Source organism: Amblyraja radiata, chromosome 12, assembly GCF_010909765.2.
Source record: "Amblyraja radiata isolate CabotCenter1 chromosome 12, sAmbRad1.1.pri, whole genome shotgun sequence".
Lineage (NCBI taxonomy): Eukaryota > Metazoa > Chordata > Chondrichthyes > Rajiformes > Rajidae > Amblyraja > Amblyraja radiata.
Genome location: NC_045967.1, coordinates 42053959 through 42075354, shown reverse-complemented (window position 1 = coordinate 42075354; position 21396 = coordinate 42053959). Strand labels below are relative to the sequence as shown.

General features: G+C 39.9%; 2 protein-coding genes across 2 annotated transcripts in view; one reads left to right on the top strand and one right to left on the bottom strand.

Moving 5' to 3' along the window:
- The window catches only part of p2ry4 (pyrimidinergic receptor P2Y4), a 17936-nt gene extending 14140 nt beyond the window's left edge, over nucleotides 1-3796 (bottom strand). The window contains exon 1 of the mRNA XM_033030973.1: nucleotides 3722-3796. The gene's annotated coding sequence lies outside the window, so the exon portion shown is untranslated. The remainder of the gene's footprint in view (nucleotides 1-3721) is intronic.
- Nucleotides 1-21396, top strand: part of LOC116979301 (solute carrier organic anion transporter family member 2B1-like) — a 21837-nt gene extending 441 nt beyond the window's left edge. Inside the window, exons 2-5 of the mRNA XM_033030910.1 lie at nucleotides 15711-15775; nucleotides 17435-17572; nucleotides 20755-20917; nucleotides 21281-21396. Coding sequence (XP_032886801.1) covers nucleotides 15711-15775; nucleotides 17435-17572; nucleotides 20755-20917; nucleotides 21281-21396 — 482 coding nt within the window. The remainder of the gene's footprint in view (nucleotides 1-15710; nucleotides 15776-17434; nucleotides 17573-20754; nucleotides 20918-21280) is intronic.

Sequence of the window (21396 nt, the reverse complement as noted above, 5' to 3'; positions counted from 1 at the left end):
GATTCAGATTCAGATTCAGATTCAGATCTAAAATCAGTACCCCGTTCCTACTTTTTCCCTATATCCCTTGATTCCATTAGACCTAAGAACTAAATCTCAAGGGCCTGTCCCACTAAGGAGACCTAACCAGCAACCTCTGGTGATCTTGCCCACCACCCAAAAAAAAAATCAAGGTTGAGGTGACCTGCAACCTCCTACCACCTCCCACGCATATGTTGAAAACCTTACTCGACTATGAAGAAAACTTCCTTCAACCTACAGCGGCCTCCGTCGACTATGTTGAAGACTGGCTTCGACCATGCTCGTTTTACTCGAGGATGGTCTCTGTTAAATTGTTCAGCTATTGAACACCCCCTTCGACCTCATACAACAAAACTGAAAACCAACAACGACCAGTGTCGACTGGTTACAGCTCAGATGATCACATGATAAAATTATGTCATGAATGGATTTTGTTTCTAACAATAAAAGCCACCCAGGTTGTTTTTTAAAATCATTCTGAACCATGCGAGCAGGGAAGGAACTAGTTAGGTGGATGTGACAAAAAGTACATCTACTGCTGTCAGCAGCAGCCTTTTTGCTTCATCAGCCTTTCAAGAAAGGCAGAAGGGAAAGCACAAGGGTGAAGAGGAAGCACAAGAAGAGGTGTCAGTGGGTGAAGCCCCTCTTGCAAAGAAGATTGAGGCTTGGATAGTATGATAACCTGATGAATGTGCTGCAAGAGGAGGATTTGTCTGCATTTAAAAACTTTACACTTTTGCTGCCTTCAAATGTGGCAATGAAGGATGGGGGGTGGGGGGGTGGTGGGGACATTGACTTCCTCCCTGTTCTCCTCTTCCAGGGGTCACTCATGCAGGGCTATCAACTCATGTTAACTCAAGATTAGTTAAGCATGATTTCCGCTCACAGATCTCGATGCACTTCCCCTTTTCCTAATCTGACACCATTCAGATAATAATCTGCCTTCCTGTTCTTGCCACCAAAGTGATAACCTCACATTTATCCACATTATACTGCATCTGCCATGCATCTGTCCACTCACCCAACCTATCCGTCACCCTGCAACCTCATAGTATCCTCCTTACAGCTCACACTGCCACCGGACTTTGTGTCATCTGCAAACTTGGAGAAGTCACATTTAATTCCCTCGTGTAAATCGCTAATATATATCGTAAATAACTGGGGTCCCAGCACTTAGCCTTGCGGAACCCCACTAGTCATTGCCTGCCATTTAAAAAAGGACCCATTAATTCCGACTCTTTGCTTCCTGTCTGCCAACCAGTTCTCTATCCATGTCAATTCCCTACCCACAATACAATGTGCTCTCATTTTGCACACTAATCTCCTGTGTGGGACATTATCAAAGTCCAGATACACCACATCCACTGGCTCTCCCTTTATCCATTCTACTTGCTACACCCTCAAAGAATCCCAGAAGATTAGTTAAGCATGATTTCCCTTCAACTCAAGCGTCTTCCCCACTACTGATGTCAGGCTAACTGGTCTATAATTCCCCATTTTCTCTCTCCCTCTTTTCTTAAAAAGTGGAGTTACATTGGCTACCCCCCAGTCCACAGGAACTGATCCAGAGTCGAGAGATATTCGAAAATGATCACCAATGCATTCACGATTTCTAGGGCCACCTCCTTGAGTACTTTGGGATGCAGACCATCAGGTCCTGGGGATTTATCTGCCTTCAGTCCCAACAGTTTACCCAACACCATGTCCTGACTAATGTGGATTCCCTTCAGTTCCTCTTTACCACAAGATCCTCGGTCCCCTAGTTTTTCAGAGAAATTGTTTGTGTTTTTCTCAGTGAAGATAGAACCAAAGTACTAATTTAACAGTTCTGCCATTTCATTGTTTCAATTGATAATACAAAGGTTTCAATGAGGGTTTGTATATTTTTCTGTATGTTTCGATAGGAAATAGTCTGTCTCAGCAAAGGAAGCCACTACAAAGAATGCTGCTTTAAAAATGTAAGTCATTTTTCAAGTTAAATAGCTGTAAATAATTATTTGTTAGTTGATATTACTGACTTTTCTCCAATGCGAACGAGCTATGATAACATCAAAGCAAATGAACTTCCAGAAAACAAATTTCAGGATAAATTGCTGACAGCAATCTATATAAATTATTGATAAATGTTGAGTTCTTATACAGAAGTCCAATTGATTTGCACTTCAAAACCTCACTAATCACAAATTCACCACAGCAAAAATAGTAAGGGCCTGTCCCACTTTGGCAATTTTTTAGGCAACTGCCGGCGACTGTCATAGTCGACCGCCCTACGACAATGTCTACGACAAGCTACAACAACTTACCACCTAGTCAACGTCAAGCTACGGCAAGCTACAGACAACCGGCGACCCATTAGGACATCCACCTACAACCACACAGGCGACAACCTACGACAACCAAAGTCAACCTACGTCCATCCACGACAAGCTACGACAAGCAACGACCCTGTCGGCGACAGCTGAAGACAACTGAAGATGGTTGACGTAGGTTGTCGCCAATGGAATTCACCAACGGTCAGCACCAGCGATAACCTACGTCACCTGGCGACAACCTACGTCATCCTGGCGACCTACTACCACCTATGTCACAAGATTACAAGCTACGATCCATGGGGTCAAAACAAATGTCGCCGCTAATGTTGTAAAATTAGCGGCGACCAGAATTACGTTATGACTTGTTGCGAAACTGAGGAAACTACTCACGACCATGCAGGCGACATCCCAGCAAACACCAGCGAACATGTGGCGATTATGTGGTGACCCCATACTCTTCTGAAGTCACATAAAAGATCGCCTAAGTGGGATGTGCCATTTAGGGTCTATGTGGAATTATTTTGGCAATAGTTCACAGCAGCAACATTTTAGTTATAATCAGTGTAAATGTGATTCAGGGAAACTGCAGAATGTGTCAACAAAATTGGTTTGGACATTTTCTGTTTTCTATCAAGCAAATTATTTTTACCTTGTTATGATGGAATTATATCAAAATTAATTGAAATTTTCAATCAGTAATAAGGAATCCATTTTTATTCGTTTCTTAAATATTGAGATTTTCAATTCAACTAGCTTATTAAGAATTTCACATGTCTTTGATGCTGCCAGAGCCAGATAACTGATGCTGAACCCCAATGTGTCCATAGATATATTCCCACAGAATATTATTAAACACATCCTGAATTTAGCTAACCTCAATCCCAACTCTGCAATTTGACACTGCTTTCGGTCTCTCATAGTCATCAGTGAAATTTACAGTGATCACCTTCTGAAAAAAATTTAAAGCATTTATACAAATAATATTCAAGCACATCAGAGTAAGGAAAGAATACCAGACACTCAAAGAAGCTACCTTTCAGATAAAAGATTAAATCAGGAATAAGTCTACCATCTCAGAAGTACATGTCTGATTCAAAGGCACAATTCAGTGAAGACATAAGAAGTTCTCAAACTCTCAAGCTGGGCAAATCAACAGATCACCTTTCCAGATTCATTGGTCTTATACTTAGTTACATTGTGAGACAAACTCACTGTTGTGCCTTTAACTTATTTCATGACTATATTTAGCAATTCTTTGCTCAAAAAAGTTTTGCTATGTCTTTCTTTCCCTTTCGTATGTGGAATACTCACTTATTGATTGAGAATGGTTTAAATTAGTCCATCTCTAATCATAAAAAAGAAACAAGCACATTGAATATCATACTCACCAGGCAGCTGTCACTTGATAAGAGAAGTGATGTAACTGTGAGTCCTAGAAGCCGTCACTGATAATGCTGTAATTCCATAAAACAGATATCATGTCCACGTTGAATTAGAAGCAAATTTTGCTGGCTGGCTGTTAATTAGTCCCACAGCAAAGTGAACCGAAAGTATGTTGTCCAGATCTATATTGCACCCAACAGAAGCAACTTTCAAAAGAGTAAAAAATAAAAGAGGAATTAGTGATTTGCAGTTTGCTAGTTGATGTAAAAATAGTTGGACTCCAGCCAATTAATTTAGAGGAAGGAGAAAAAGTGTTCTGCCCACTACAACTACACGCTGGGCTCCTTCTGAAGTTTTATTACTTGCGTTTCAATTTCAATCTAAGGCTGGTCAATGGCTCTTCCAATCAAAAGCTGAGGTTTAAAAAGTATGACTTCTTCTGTCTGCACCGAGTAAAGTTTCACACAAAGGTCAGCTTCACAGAAATACAGGAATGACAAACCAGAGCAAAATGCACAATCCAATTTACCTACTAACAAAGGAAACTGTCAGTGTCGGGGAGGTAGAAACTGTCAGTGTCGGGGAGGCAAAGCCCAGATATTTGATTACATAACATGGTTTCTTTCAGCATTATGTGCAAAGTAAACAACTTTTCCTCAAGTGTAACATTACTGCAATAATTGAACTTGCGTAGATAATATATTTCCCCTGTCAGACACCCACATAATGAAGTCACTCCCCATGCAAAACGTACCGAGAACAATGACGGGGAAAGTTCCCCATTTTTGGAGCACATTTTTTCTGCCTGTCCAATCCTTTAAGAATTTTATATGTTTCTATAAGATCTCCTCTCACCCTTCTAAATTTCAGTGAATACAAGCCCAGTCGGCCCATTCTTTCATCATATGTCAGTCCCGCCATCACGGGAATTAACCTGGTGAACCTACTCCCTCAATAGCAATAATGTCCTTCCTCAAATTCCCTCATCTAAATTGTTAATATATATGGTATATATATGCGGCACCCCACTGGTCATTGCCTGTCATTCTGGAAAGGACCCGTTAATTCCTACTCTTTACTTCCTGTCTGCCAACCAGTTCTCTATCCAAGGCAGACACAAAATGCTGGAGTAATTCAGTGGGACAGGCAGCATCTCTGGAGAGAAGGAGAGAAGATCTCTATCCATATCAATACCCTACCCCCACTACCATGTGCTCTAATTTTGCACATTATTCTCTTGTGTGGGACCTTGTCTAAGGTTTTTTTAAAGTCCAGATACACCACATCCACTGGCTCTCTTTTATCCATTCTACTTGTTACATCCTCAAAAAATTCCAGAAGATTAATCAAGCATGATTTCCCCTTCATAAATCCATACTGACTTTGACCGACCTTGTCACTGCTTTCCAAATGCGCTGCGCTAATATCTTTAATAATCAACTCAAGCATCTTCCCCACTACCGATGTAAGGCTAACTGGTCTATAATTCCCCGTTTTCTCTCTCCCTCCTTTCTTAAAAGGTGCAGTTACATTGGCTGTCCTCCAGTTCACAGGAACTGATCCAGACTTGAGAGAAGATTCAAAAATGATCACTAATGCACCCACGATTTCTCTTTGAGCACTCTGGGATGCAGACCATCAGGCCCAGGGCATGTATCTGCCTTCAGTCCCAACAGTTCACCTAACACCATTTCCTGACTAATGTGGATTCCCTTCAGTTCCTCCCTACCACGAGATCATCGGTCCCCTAGTATTTCTGGGAAATTGTTTGTGTTTTCCTTAGTGAAGACAGAACCAAAGTACTAATTTAACTGTTCTGCCATTTCCTTGTTTCAATTGATAGTACAAATGTTTAAATGTTGGGGTTTGTATATTTTTCTGTATGTTTCTATAAGAAATAGTCTGTCTCAGCAAAGGAAGACATAATAAAGTATGCTGCTTTAAAAAATGTGTCAGTTTTCAAGTTAAATAGCTGTAAATAATTGTTTGTTAGTTGATATTACTGACTTTTCTCCAATGTGAACGAGCTATGATAAGTAATACAGATCAAAGCAAAGGAACTTCCAGAAAATAAATTTCAGGATAAATTACTGACAGCAATCTATATAAATTATTGATAAATGTTGAGTTCTTATATAGAATTCCAATTGATTTGCACTTCAAAACCTCACTAATCACAAATTCACCACAGCAAAAACAGTAAGGGCCTCTGTGGAATTAGTTTGGCGATAGTTTACAGCAGTAACTTTTTAGTTAGAATCAGTCTAAATGTGATTCAGGCAAACTGCAGAATGTGTTAACAAAATTTGTTTGGGCATTTGCTGTTTTCTATCAAACATATTATTTTCCTTCCTTGTTATGAAGGAATTACATTGAAATTAATTGATTTTTTTCAAACAGCAACAAGGAAACTGTAACATGGAATCCATTTTTATTCATTTCTTAAATATTGAGATTTTCAATTCGACTGGCTTATAAGAATTTCACATGTCTTTGATGCTGCCAGAGCCAGATAACTGATGCTGAACCCCAATGTGTACACAGAAACATTCCCACAGAGTATTATCGATCACACTCTGAATTTAGCTAACCTCAATCCCAACTCAGCAATTTGACACTGCCTTTGGTCTCTCATACAGTGATCACCTTCTGAAAACATTTTAAAGCATTTATACAAATAATATTCAAGCACATCAGAGTAAGGAAAGAATACTAAATCATCAAAGAAGCTATCTTTCAGATAAAATATTAAATAAAGAATAGGTCTACCGTCTCAGAAGTACATCTGATTCAATGGCACAATTCAATGAAGACCAAAGAAGTTCTCAAACTCTCAAAATGGGCAAATCAACATGTCACCCTTCCAGATTCATTGGTCTTTTATCACTTTACATTGTGAAACAAACTCACTGTTGTGCCTTTGACTCATTTCATAACCACATTTAGCAGTAATTCTTTGCTCCAAAATGTTTTGTAATGTCTTTCTTTCCCTTTCGTATGTGGGATGCTCACTTATTTGGTCGAAAATGGTTTAAATTAGTTCCATACTAATCATAAAAAAAGGAACAAGCACATTGAATACCATACTCACCAGGCAGCTTTGTGTCTTGATAAGAGAAGTGAAATAACTGCGAGTCCTAGATGCCTTCACTGATAATACTGTAATTACATAAAACAGATATCATGTCCACATTGAATAAGAAGCAAATTATGCTGGCTGGCTGTTAATTAGTCCGCAGCAGAGTGAACCTGGTATGTTGTCCAGATCTAAATTGCACCCAACAGAAGCAACTTTCAAAAGAGTAAATAAAGAGGAATTAGTGATTTGCAGTTTGCTAGCTGGTGTAATAATAGTTGGACTTCAGCCAATTAATTTAGAGGAAGGAGAAAAAGTGTTCTGCACACCAAAACTACAAGATGGGCTCCTTCTGAAGTATTATTACTTGTTTGATTTCAATCTAAGGCTGGTCAATGGCGCTTCCAATCAAAAGCTGAGGTTTAGAAATTATGGCATATTCTATCTGCACCGAGTAAAGTTTCTCACTAAGGTCAGCTTCACGGAAATACAGGAATGACAAACCAAAGCAAAATGCATAATCCAATTTACCTACTAACAAAGTAAACAAAGTAAACTAACAAAGCAAACTCCCTCTGGATTGGAGGGTAGCTAATGTTATCCCACTTTTTAACAAAGGAGGGAGAGAGAAAACGGAATTATAGACCAGTTAGCCTGACATCGGTGGTGGGGAAGATGCTGGAGTCAATTATAAAAGATGAAATAGTGACACATTTGGATAGGAGTAAAAGGGTCGGTCCGAGTCGGCATGGATTTAAGGGGCAATCGTGCTTGACTATTGCTTGGAATATTTTGAGGATGTAACTAGGAAAATGGACAAGGGAGAGTCAGTGGATGTAGTGTACCTGGACTTTCAGAAAGCCTTTGATAAGGTTCCACATAGGAGACTAGTGGGCAAAATTAGAGCACATGGTATTGAGGGTAGGGTACTGACATGGATAGAAAATTGGTTGGCAGACAGGAAACAAAGAGTAGGGATTAATGGGTCCCTTTCAGAATGGCAGGCGTGTGGTGTACTGCAAGGCTCTGTGCTGGGAACGCAGCTATTTACAATATACATTAATGATTTAGATGAAGGGATTAGGAGTAACATTAGCAAATTTGCAGATGACACAAAGCTGGGTGGCAGTGTGAACTCTGAGGCGGATGCTATGAGAATGCAGGGTGACTTGGACAAGTTGGGGGAGTGGGCAGATGCATGGCAGATGAAATTTAATATAGATAAATGTGAGGTTATCCACTTTGGTATCAAAAACAGGATGGCAGATTACTATCTAAATGGCGTCGTTGCGAAAAGGGGAAGTACAACAAGATCTGGGTGTCCTTGTTCATCAGTCACTGAAAGCATGCAAGTACAGCAGGCAGTGAAGAAAGCTACTGGCATGTTGGCCTTCATAACAAGAGGAGTTAAGTATAGGAGCAAAGAGGTCCTTCTGCAATTGTACTGGTGAGTCCACACCTGGAGTATTGTGTGCAGTTTTGGTCAGCCATGATCACAGTGCATGATGGTGCAGGCTCAAAGGCCTGAATGGCCGAGTCTTGCATCTATTGTCTGTTATCTATTGAAATGTCATCTGTCCATTCCTTCCAAATATTGGGAGTAGACTGAAAGTTGGGTGTTTTTTTTCCTTTCCTGTATAATAGGAAACTTTGGAATGAAATACCAGGTCTAATCATTCTCTGTCTAACTTCTTCTTCCTCGTGTCCGGCCATCTTCAATATCATGTGTTTCCTGTCGGTCAGTGACGATTGCAGAATTGGCTACTTCAGTCAGTCACTGTGGTACAGTTTCTGTCGTCAGCATTGCCCGGGATGCGCCATGTGGAGGCTTCTGCTTGCATCCCTCTGTCTAACTACAAGAGAAGGAAACAGAACTGTACCTGCTCTTTAGGTACACAAAAATGCTGGGTGGGTGCAGCAGCATCTATGGAGCGAAGGAAATAGGCGACGTTTCCGGCCGAAACCCTTCTTCAGAACCTGTACCTGCTCTTTGCTGAGTTGTGACAGGTTTTACAGCAGGCCAGTGACCTGCTGCCACCTCACACAAAGCCGTTTCTGAGGCAGCTTCCACACCCATTGTATCACCTCTCCGGTGCTCTGATCAGTGAACTTTGTGATCAGTAGGCTATACTATTGTTAGTTGCCCTCCTCAAAGCTTTACCATAAGAATAAAGTTTTCAATTGCAAAAAAATAAATCTGGGTTCACTGCTGGTAGGAAGTAACATACATGAAGTTGGTTCACAATTCTGAAGCTCTGATTAAATGGTCACTCTGTTGCCATTACAATTAAGGTACCATCAACCTTGAAGCTTTCAATACAAACAGATGGCATAATCTTATGATGAAGAATTTTCAGAACACATCCAACATGAAGGCGGTCGTGACAAATAAAGAATAAAGAGTTTGTCGTAATTTATCAATATTCAGCATTTTGCTAAATATTCTATCGAGCTTCTACAGGTGGAGACCTTACTGACTGGTTCTACCACGGCCTGATTCAGTAACTTGAATGCCCGAGAAAGAAGGAGGCTGTGAAAAACGGTGGGCATGATCCTGTCCAATTCAGGTTTTGACCTCGCCACCATCAAAGTGATCTACTGGTCACGGTGTCTCGAGAAGGCAGCTAATATCATCAAAGACCCACATCACCCTGGCCACCCTCTCATCTTGTTCCTACCTTCAGGAAGAAGGCACAGGAGCCTGAGAGCCATTGCTTCCAGCTTCTTCCCATCACCATAAGGTTCTTTAACCACCATGCACAACCCTAACCACAACCCTACCTCAGCAATAAACTACGATGGATTTTATGTACGGTTGCACCACATAATTTGACTTGCACTGTTTTGGTTTTGTTACATTCCATAACTGACAATTTATTGTATTATTATTTATTGTACATTAATTCTTTGTATTGTTGCAATAATGTTCCTGTGAAGCTGGACAAGTAGAAATTGCATTGTTCCAGTCCTGATTCATATGTCAATTAAACACTCTTGCCTGTAGACTCTTCAATAAATCTGTAATGTGTAAACAATAACCTTTAACTCTCAAAAATCTTATGCCATCTTCCACCTTCTGGGGAAATTCAGGATAAAGGAAAGTGTTGCAATTCTAAAAACGACAGCTACCGACAGCAATATTTCAGAAGTTAGAACACAGAGAATATCCAAGAAAATCTGACAGAATTGATTGCGTAAATTTTCTTTTATCTTAGGTGAGGTGATGTCTGCCTTAGATCTTCAGTTCTGCCCAAGGGAGTGCAGCATATTATGTAGGCAGACAATGATCTGCAAGCTACGGGAATGGAGTTACATAAATTTTAAAAAAAATTGCAGATGTGGGAAATCGGAAATAAAATCAGAAAATATGAGGACAAGCTCAGCACATCAGGCCACATCAGTGGAAACAAAAAAAGGTGTCAGGTTTAGGACTCTTCATCAGAACAGTGCCACCAACAGTGGCTGCCTTGCCAACAGTCTGTCCTTTCATCTTTTTGTTAGTTTTAGTATGTGTTAAAAAGCTTGTTTTAGTGTTCCTTGGTTTGTTTTATGTGGGGGATTGGGGGAAACTTTTTTTCAATCACTCACCTCGACAGAGATGCAATTTTTTTTTCCATATCGCATCTCCGTCCCCACTGTGGCCTAACATCGTGGAGTGGCGCTGCCTTTCCTGGAGACCGACGGGCGCTCCAAGCCGCAGGAGTCTACGGGAGTTTAACATCGCGGAGCTTGCGATCCCTTTGCCGGGGATCGAAACTCCAACCGCGGGGCCTGTGGACTTTAAGATCGTGAAGCCCGCAGTCTCTGGTCAGAAGAGGCGGACTCAGGAGCTCCATGGCGCCGAGACAATATCAACCGCCTCAACACAGGAGTTTCGATCGTCCCGACGAGGGCTTCGATCGTCGGCTGCGGGGGCTTTGATTGCCCGACTGCGGATGTTTTGACCGCACCAACTGCGGGAGAACAAGACGAAGAAGATTGAATGTTATTGCTTTCCATCACAGTAAGGAATGTGGAATCCATTGTGATATGTTAACTTTTATATGGTTGTGTATCTTGTAACTTTTCACTTAGTATGGCTGTATGGTAACTCAAATTTCACTGTACCTTAATTAGCACACGTGGCAATAAACTGAGATTGACCTTGAAACTTTGAGAACTAAGAAATTATGGAGTTGGTTTGCATTTCCAGATAAGATGAACGAGTAAGGAAGGAGTAAGGAAAGAGGTACTGACAGACTAAGTGGATGACCATGGGATTACTTATTAAAAGCAGGGAGGTGGAAACTTGTGAAAATTCAACAAGACATTCAGAAGTACATTCGGTCTTTATATGTGGAGACACACTAACAAATTACATTTACATTGGCATCATCTGTACTTAATTTCTGTCCCACACAACATGATTGTAAGAATGGTGCAAATAGATTTATTGCTTTTAAAAGCCTTACCCCTTTCCAGGCATTTTGTCTGGGATAGTTGCTTGATGAAAAGATACAATTTTTAAAGATTTTCACCCTCTCTTAAAAAAAGTGTGTTTGTCAAGTAATAATTGGGAAATTACAAAAGGAGAGAAGAGTTGGAGGTACTTAAAAAATCACATGAAAGTTAAAGCCAAGTGTCTCTCTGCCAATCAAACTCCCCAAACTCCCCTCAGCTGTATCCACCTATCGCCCGGTTCCTGTCGCTCCCACCTCACTTTTCTCCCTACAACTACATTCAATATAGTTTCAAACACGAGACCAAACGTAGACTGGGCGATCGTTTCGCTGAAAATTTTCGCTCACTCCATCTGGGCCGACCACATCTCTCGGTTGTCAAAGCTTTAACTCCCATCCCCACATTGACCTTTCTGTCCTGGGCCTTCTCCATTGTCAGAGTGACGCCAAACGTAAATTGGAGGAACAGCACCTCATATTTTGCCTGAGCAGCTTACAACGCAGTGGTATGAATTTGGATTTCTCTAACTTCAAGTAACCCCTGCATCCCCTCTCTCTCTGTCCCTCCCCCACCCTAGTCATTGTACTAGTTTCTTTGTCTTCCTGGTAAGTTTCATTGCATGTAACTCGTGGCTGCTAACAATGGCTGTTTCCTTTATCATTGTTACTTTTTTTGCGCATCTTTCATTCATTTGTTCTATATCTCTCTATATCACCGTCTCTATATCTCTCATTCCCCTTTTCCCTGACTCTCAGTTTGAAGACGGGTCTCGACCGGAAACATCACCTATTCCTTTTCTCCACAGATGCTGTCTGACCCGCTGACATTCCAGCTTTTTGTGTCTATCTTTGGTTTATTCCAGCATCTGCACTTCTTTCCCACACCTTCCACCATCACCCGTCTGCTTCCTACCATGAAGCCAATCCTGTATCCAATTAGCTAGCTCTCCCTGGATCCCATACAATCTAATCTTCTGGAGCAGCCTATAAACGCGAAATGTTATCAAAGGTTTTGCTGAAGTCTATATATAGATTATGTATACCTTGAATTGTGAACCTTCTTGGTTACCTCTTCAAAAAAACAAATTCAAATTCTTGAGATATGATCTGCCACGTGCAAAAACATGTGAACTATCCCTAATCAACCCATCCATCCAAATGCAAGTTCATCATATTCCTCAGAATCCTCTCCAGTAACCTTTCTACCACAGATTTTAGGCTTCTATGATTGTATGACTGAATGACAAATTGTATGACAAATCGAAACAAAATCATGAAATGACACAGTAAAGCAAACTATTTAGCCATTTGGCTTTCTCTCTGATTAAAACCCCTCGTTTGCTCTTTACATAGTGTCCCATTACTTCATTCCCATCAAGTAATTATCTAGTTCTCTTTTGAATGTTACCTTTGAATCTCCTTTCAACGCATTTTATACAAAGTTTTCTAAATGATAAACTTGCAGTTTAAATAAAAAGTTCCCTGAAGAATATAAGAACAAAAGAAATAGGAGCAGGAATATTCTTTCTGCCCCCTTGAGCCTGATTCAAAATTCATTAAAATCATGATTGATTTTCCGCCATAGCACAATTTTCCAGCACTTTCCCCAGAACCTGTGATTCTCTTCATATCCAGTAATCTATTGAACTGTCTTTTGAATGAACATAATGACAGAACCTACCACTCTGTGGTTGGGAATTTCTGAATAAAGGTTTTTCTTCTCATCTCATTACAAATTGAGTTACCAATTATTCTAAAATGCTGTCTCCTGGTTCTCGTCTCCTCATACAGGGAAAACATCCTCCTTCGTTCTAATCTATCAAGCTCTTTAGGAATTTTGTATGTTTTATACTAACCTAGTCTTTCCAAAAAGGTGACTTCCCAGAGAGGTGACTAATTCCAATGGCCCCAAGTTTCTGTTGTACCCACAGATGAGATTAAATGTAAATTAGGAGAACAATATCTCATATTTTAATTGAATAGCTTACAACCCACTGGAATGAATATTGATATGATATGCTTCCTCTTCCCATCAAATTCTACTGAAGACCTACCGCCCTTTAACTTACCTAAAGCACACACCACCACCCTCCTCCCTCTACTCTCCACATACTGCAGTACATTGACATTATTTCCTGTTCCATTAAGCACATCATCTCTTGAGTATGAAATACATGGATTAATAATATTTAGTTTGAGAGCCATTCTGCTGCTATGCTATGTGATACAGAGTTCTGTGTACTTGAAGCATCCAAAGCCTGTGTAAATATTGTACATTGTTCAATATTAAACTGTATTAGGGCAAACATGCCATTGCCCTGAGTGCCTGAATTGTGTTCCAAATACTTAATCCTAAAATAAAACAAAGGCTATTATACAGTAGAGGTTAATATGAAGTTTAAATACTTTAAATGATTTCATCATCTAGGTGCAGTACATTTCTAAACAAGTTTGCTGAGTAGTTGCTTCACTACTTTCATGACTTGCTGTTTTGCTCCACAGCTAAAAGTTTATTTCTGAAAGCTCTCAGCATCTACTTGTAAGAGTAAAAGTGTCCTTCTAACACATGCAGGTGACATGAGTACCGATGCAGTATCAAATGAGTTATTTACCAATTAATGACATTTTAAACAGCATTTGAGTTCATTGTTTGCTTTTACAAACCTGCCATCTCTACAATTTATATAAGCTCTTGCAAATTCACTGTTGCTGAGTACTTCGTTAAACTGCTTCAAAATCCAACTGAGAACAGATTCTAGTGACAATAAAATGTGTTTCATCTTGAATTCTTTAAAGATGATTTTGAAACATTATTGTGACAAAAGCAAACATGATAGATTCAGTCCCAAAAGAGATCTGCATTAAGAAGCCAGGAATTTAGGATCTCAGCTGAGGTAGATGCACTGTATACAATGTTACTCTCAAGAACTGGGAGTGTTGAATTGTCATATGTACCAATAACGGAACAATTAAATTGTTACTTGCAGCAGCGTAACAGATCTGTAAACACAATACACACAGAACATTTACACAAAACACAGAATAATAAACAACAATTTAATAAATTAATAACCCCAATACTAGTGGGGGGGGAAACAAAATCTTTCATGTAACCAAAGACTGTCCAGTATTGTGCAGTATTCAAGGGTCTGATGGTTGTTGGAAAGAAGTTATTCTTGAACCTGGCGGTCAAGGGTTTCAGACTCCAATACCTTCAGCCTTAGAGCGAAAAAAAGCATGGCAAGGGTGGAGTGCTGCCTTTCTGAAGTAGCATCTCTTGTAGATATCTTCGATGCTGGGAAGGTCAGTACCTGTGATGGATGCAGCAGCATCTCTGTAATCCACTTCATTCCTCAATGTTCAAGTTGCCAAACCAGGCTGTGATGCAATCAGCCAATATGATTTCTAGCATACCCCTATAGAAATTCAAGAGTGTATTCATCAACATACCAAATAATCTTCTAAAGTCAGAGAAATGTTTCATTATGATTACATCCATTGTAGTTAGCAATATCACTGCAGCTATGGATCATGAAATCCATTGGTGCTCTTAAAAGAGAAAGTCTGCCAGAGACATCATAAATCATTGCTGGAGTGCTAACCAAGCAGTCAAAAAGTGCTGGTGGACTATTTAATATCTGAGTGGCTACAATGCACATTGATTTTCTCCCCCTTTGTTCTCCCCTTCTCCCGCTCCTCATGCTGGGTACTCCATTGTCCATTGTTCTTTCCCCCCCACACCGGGTCCTCCTTTGTTCCTTCCCTCGGCAACGGCGTCCTCACTTCCACATGTCCGTCCTTGTCTGTCGGTCGATGCCATCATCAACTGCCGCGCCGACCTCTCCACTATCTCCGCCGGGTCCTCTCCAGACGCCTCCGTGGCTGCAACCCGGGCCCCAGCCGCGGGCTCCCCCGACCCAGGCACCGTATTGGCCACGGGCTCAGCCCCACGAGGCCCGGGCTCAGACCCATGAGGCTCTGTCCCGCGAGATCCTGAGCTCCTACCTCAAGGGTCTGGCCACGGCTTTTCAGCGGCAACTCTGGAGGGTGCCTGCCTCAGCAGCACCTCTGGAATTTATCTAAAGCAAGTTCCCACTAATATCAGTCATCTGGCAAATTATATCGGTCAAATACAGTAACTCCTCATTATAACAGGCCATGGGGAGGGGGAGCACTCTTCCTACTCTCAACCGTGAAAGCAGCTTTCTACTAAACTCTGCTAACCCAACCCCAACACTACACTCCTCCCCGCTTCCGCTTCCACTCCCTCACCCAACCACATCCCTTGCCATTGCTTTGTAATCACCCGATCCACAGAATGCAATTTCAGCCTCAGCATAAAAATGCCAATAAATATCAACACCATTAATTCTGTTTCTTTGTAATTAATTGCCAATTATTTCCAGCAGATTCTCAAGGATGTCAAATGTTATTTTGATAGATTAAATTTGAGAACTATTCTTCCTTTTACTTTGGTAGATTCATTGGCATCACTGATTATATATAAAGCAGCAAAGAAAATGAATTTATTCAACAACATTAAGGTAATTAAGAAAAATGTGCTTATGAGGAATGGCAATGCACCAATTGATTGGAAATGTGGTTAACTAAAAGTTCACCTTTTGGCAAGCATGGACATTATGGGCCAAATGGCCCCCTTCTACGTGACAGATTCCTATCATAGGATACCACATGTTTTCAGTCTTTTAATCATTGCACAAAATTGCTTGCATTAATAAGCTTGTAAGTCTAGGCACCTTAACCTTGATTGTAGTAAGGTGTTGGGGATTGTATGGAATGAAGATATGATGGCAACAATTCTATTCTTGGTAATTTGGGTCAGGACCTTTAAACTCCTCAGGCTAGTCAGCAAAGTTCTGTTCTAATTAGAGGAAGATGGCGGCAGGACTGCAGGTTGAAACAGTTCGTCACACAAAATGTGGGTGGCCATGAGTGAATAAAATGAATGGCCTTAAGCACCCATATAAATCATTGGGAAGACTTTTAGAAAGATCTTATTATTGCAGAATGGGGAATAAATGGTGTATTGTAGAGCCTAAGCTTTTCCAAGAGTAACTCTTGCTGACTTTAAAGTTGGATTTGAATATTTAACATAAGACTCAAATGTTTCCAGCTGGTGTGTTTCACACCTGTTGCAATTTTTTTCTATGCAAAAATACAATCACATTATTCCACAAAATCAATCTTTAGACATGATTTAGAAACAGTGAGCAACATTTTTAGTTAGGTTTGTATTTAGGAGGTTTTTTTGTCATTAATTTTTGTCACTTGACTTTTATCTCATTCAAGGTCAATCTCTGATGTGGTATACATCTGCTACATCTGCTACACACAAAAGCAGCATGGATGATTCCTGCTTCATTCTAACCCGAATTCCTGGATGCAATGCAGATTTGAAGCTGCTGTTTGATCAGACAGCATTCAGTGCCTTTCATGTCCAACAGCTAATTCTAACTTAAGAGAATAATGTTAGCAATTGGGTGGAGTTATGGATTGAAAGCTACCTCACAGCATGCCCCCCAAATGTAGACATGCAATGGTCATAAAAAGGAAGAAAATGAATTTAATTCATTTAACTTGTATTTTCCACATTCCCAGCAACATTTCGTTTTTCTCACATCACCTGAGGAATTGAAGGAAAACCATTCTTATTTAGTGCTGAGATGTTGGCAACTTTGCTGAAGAGTGCAGTGTGTTGCAAACACCATACCCCATACTCTATACCTTACAACACTATATGCAATGCCCATCAGGAAATGGAACATCCCATTGTAAAACATGCTTTTACTTAAGATGTAACACAGCAGGGTTGATAATATGAAAAATTCTTTGTTCTTTGAAGTGAGACCTACATTTTGGAGCAGCCACTTCCCTTAAGGTTCTCACTGTGGGAACATGAATTCCAAAACAAGGCTTTAATTCCTGCTGCTATCGGCCACATACATTGGCAAATTCAATGAAACAAAACTCCATTAAGCAGGAATATGCACCAATGAAAAATAACCACAACCAAGCTCTTATATATCAAGATGCCATATTGTGAAATCCAATGTCCTAAAGCGCATTTTATCCACTGCAAAGTTCTGCACATTCTGGAACTTAATGTCTTCAATTGATTATGAATTGTGATTGATTAAGAAGGTGAATGCATTTATTAGTTCATCCTGTAATTTGTTTTTCAGTTTTTCGTCTTCTGCCATGGAATTTTGCATCTGTCCATGCTGCTTATCTCCATTTTTCTCAGAGCCAGCATTTCCAACATCGAGAAACAATTTGGTTTCTCCAGCAAGATGTCAGGGATCCTAGCAGTAGTACATCAGGTAAGAAGCACAGTGGTCTTTCAGAGTTGACACAGTGAATTATGTTACCATTAATAACATTATCAATTGTAGTTTATAAAAATGGTCAGATCATAATTCATGTTGATATATGAAAGACGAGAATTGGTTATTATTGGTAGAGTGGGCCAGTAACTGATTCAAGGCAATGGGCAAAAGAACCACAGGCTATGTGGGTGGGAAATTAATTAAGCAATGATTTATTTTGAGAAGGATTTGGAATGCACTGCCTCAAAGAACAATGGAAACACATCCTATAATAATTTTTAGATGATATTTAAAAATCTATGAAATATGAGAAAGGGTAAGTTGGCATAGTGCCTTCCCAGATAAAGTCAATCAAATGCCCTCCTTCTGAAGTTATTTCATTGTCTGATTTCATGAATCTAACATGGAAAACAATTGTCAATAAGCACTGGGTCATTTCAAAGTTCATTCTTCTCTACAATCATTTGATTCCTGTATACATTTGAGCTTTGAATGCAATATAATTGATATATTTTTTCATTTTATTATTGAGAAATCCAGGTACTTGACCAAATTTCATGGTGCTAAATTCCTCAAGCTAGACATAAAACAGAGAGCAAGGTTGGAGATTACTGTCAGTGATAATGACCAGTGTTATTGTTAGGATATGATTAACACATCCATCAGGCATGTGGAATTATGTATGAGTGGACTAAATACCTATAGCTGAGAAATGCTGTCATGTAGTACTGTACAACATTTTGATGCGTTATTTTACCAATTCCGCCATTCAGGTGCCGCATTCTTCAAGATTTGTGAGCCATCCTCCACACGAATATATAGCAAATCCACAAAGGTGGCTGCATGTGCCCAGTGACATCAATTGATGCATAATATATTTGTAGCATCATTGTTGTGAAGAGTGCTGGGCTCAAACATTACATCCATCTTAACTGGAGTATGAAAGTATTTTCTATCACAATTTAAAAGGCCATTCTTACTTACCCTAAAGTCTTTGAATTGCCTAAAGAGATGATACCTTTAATCAAACAGGATGTTCTCAGTGTAATTCATCTTACAGGTTAAATATTTCTTGATTTGTATTTCTTTTGGAGTTTAGAAGAATGCATACGGGGGCTTGACAGGGTCAATGTCGAGGAGTCACGAGCATAGTTTAAAATAAGGAGCAGTTTATTTAAAACTAATATGGGTTGAATTTATTTTCTCACCAGAGTGAAGCTCTGTGATTCCCTACCCACAAGGGTGCTCGAGACCAGATAATTAGTATTTTCAAAGTGGAGGTAGATCAATACTTGAAAGATAGAGTTATGGGGATCTGGCACAAAAGTAAAGTTGAGGACAAGCTAGATCAGACATAATCAACATTGAATGGTGGGGTATGCTTATGGAGCCTAGTGGCCAATGCCCGATTCCATTTTAGAAATATAGAAACATAAGGTGCAGGAGGAGGCCATTCGGCACTTCGAGCCAGCACCGCCATTCATTGTGATCATGGCTGATCGTCCCAAATCAATAACCCGTGCCTGCCTTCTCCCCATATCCCTTGATTCTACTAGCCCCTAGAGCTCTATCTAACTCTCTCTTAAATCCATCCAGTGATTTGGCCTCCACTGCCCTCTGTGGCAAGGAATTCCATAAATTCACAACTCTCCGGGTGAAAAAGTTTTTTCTTACCTCAGTCTTAAATGGCCTCCCCTTTATTCTAAGTGTGCCCCCTGGTTCTGGAAGACTGTGGCCCCTGGTTCAGTGTTCATGTCTTCTTGTATATCTTCAGCTGGCGAATACCTGACCATCATGTCCCCTGTTTCAAATGTGCACTTCTGAGAGCACCCGGTTTCATTAGCAATCACAAGGAAACATGTATAAAGTAAACAAAAATGATGCAGCAACCATTCTTATTTGATGCACCCAAAACGATGAAGTCGGGCAGCAAATTTAAGTTTGTTGGACTGAACGAGTCATAGCTATTAACGCAAGTTTTACCACTGAGCAAACACAAAACATAGAACATAGGACAGTACAGGACAAGAACAGACCCTTCAGCCCACTATAAAATGATCATGATGCTAATCTAAACCAATCCCAATGGGCCTACACATGGTCACCATCCCTCTGTTCACTATCTATTAATTTGCTTGTTTAATATCTCTAAACAGTTGCTATCAGATCTGCTTCCACAATATCCCCAGACAGCACATTCCATGCTCTGTGTAAAAAAAATCTCTTTCAAATTTTCCCCTCTCTCCTTAAAGCTATCTCCATACTCGGTATTTCCACCTTGGGAAAAAGACTGAATTTCGATCCTATCTGTGCTTCTCACACAATTTTATAAACTTCGAAAAGGTCACAAATAACAGAAAATAACATGTCTTTGAAGCTATTTCTTACCAGGAGAGATAATTGAAGATATTTATCATTTCATTGAATTAACTCAATGAGATCTGATTAGCTGAGCTGCTCAATATATTGGAAATGATGTACCCACCTGCATGAACTGACCAATTCTACCCATTGGGTTTCAGCCTAATCCACTCATAGATTCAAAGTCATAGAGTGATACGGTGTGGAAAAAGGCTCTTCGGCCCAACTTGCCTACAACAGCCAACATGTCCCAGCAATACTCGTCCCACCTGCTTGCGATTGGTCCATATCCCTCCAAACTTGTCCTATCCGTGTACCTGTCTAACTGTTTCTTAAACGTTGAGATAGTCCTAGCCTCAACGACCTCCTCTGGCAGCTTGTTCCAAGCACCCACCATCCTTAGTGTGGAAAAGTTACCCTTCAGATTTCTATTAAATATTTCCCCCTTCATTTTGAAACTATGTCCTCCGGTCCTCGATTCCCCTACTCTGTTGAGTATTTTCTGTATTTTCAAATCATGTTTCAGATTTAAATCATTCGCACTTTTAGATTTTCATTCACTAATTTGGTTTATATTTCCTTTAATCAGTCTGCTCACCATGTCACTAACTTGGAATCCCCATTCCCTAAGAGCATTTATCATGCTTTCAATAATCATTTTTTTGTCTTACTTGACTGATTGCTCAGCGATCCACTAAACATGCTGCTTGATGTTTTGCTTAATAAGTCAATGCCACTTTAATAATCATTTATGGGAAATGGTTATTTAGGTTTGTTATTATTTCTCTAACCAGCTTCATCACATATATATGCAGGTTACCAACACAATATTAGTGCTGTTTGTCAGTTACTTTGGGATGAAGGTGCATCGACCTCGTGTTGTTAGTCTTGGAGGCTTCCTAGTGGCAATGGCTGGATTCCTCACCACCGTGCCACACTTTATCAAGGGACCATATGTTTTCGACCAAACGACTATTAGTAAGTAGATTATGGAGACTTTGTATTTTTTTATTCTACATCTTTGATACAAGAGTTTCACACTACTATAAAGCTATGAGACACAAACGCGATTTCTTCCCCTGGAAAATGTACAAATACACCATATATAACATATTACTTTGTCAAGATTTGTCTATTTGACACTGTCATAAATTCCTAGCGTGTCTAGCTGTCAAACTTATAAAAGTCTATCAGTATCTTGAAATGTCTGTGAACTCTGAAACAGTCTAAAATCTTCAAAAATAAGCAACCATTACTTAAAAAATAAACAATTTAAAACGCAAAATCTCTTAAGAACACTTCATTTAAAAATATCTAAGTTATTTGAAAATTATATTGCAGCTGTTCCTCGCTACAGAAATGAACTGAATTACTGTTTCAATCAAAGGTTTCATTTGGCAGAGGTTCAGTGGATAGACTTCCAGCATAATCTCTGTGAAATTGCCATGGAATCTTGA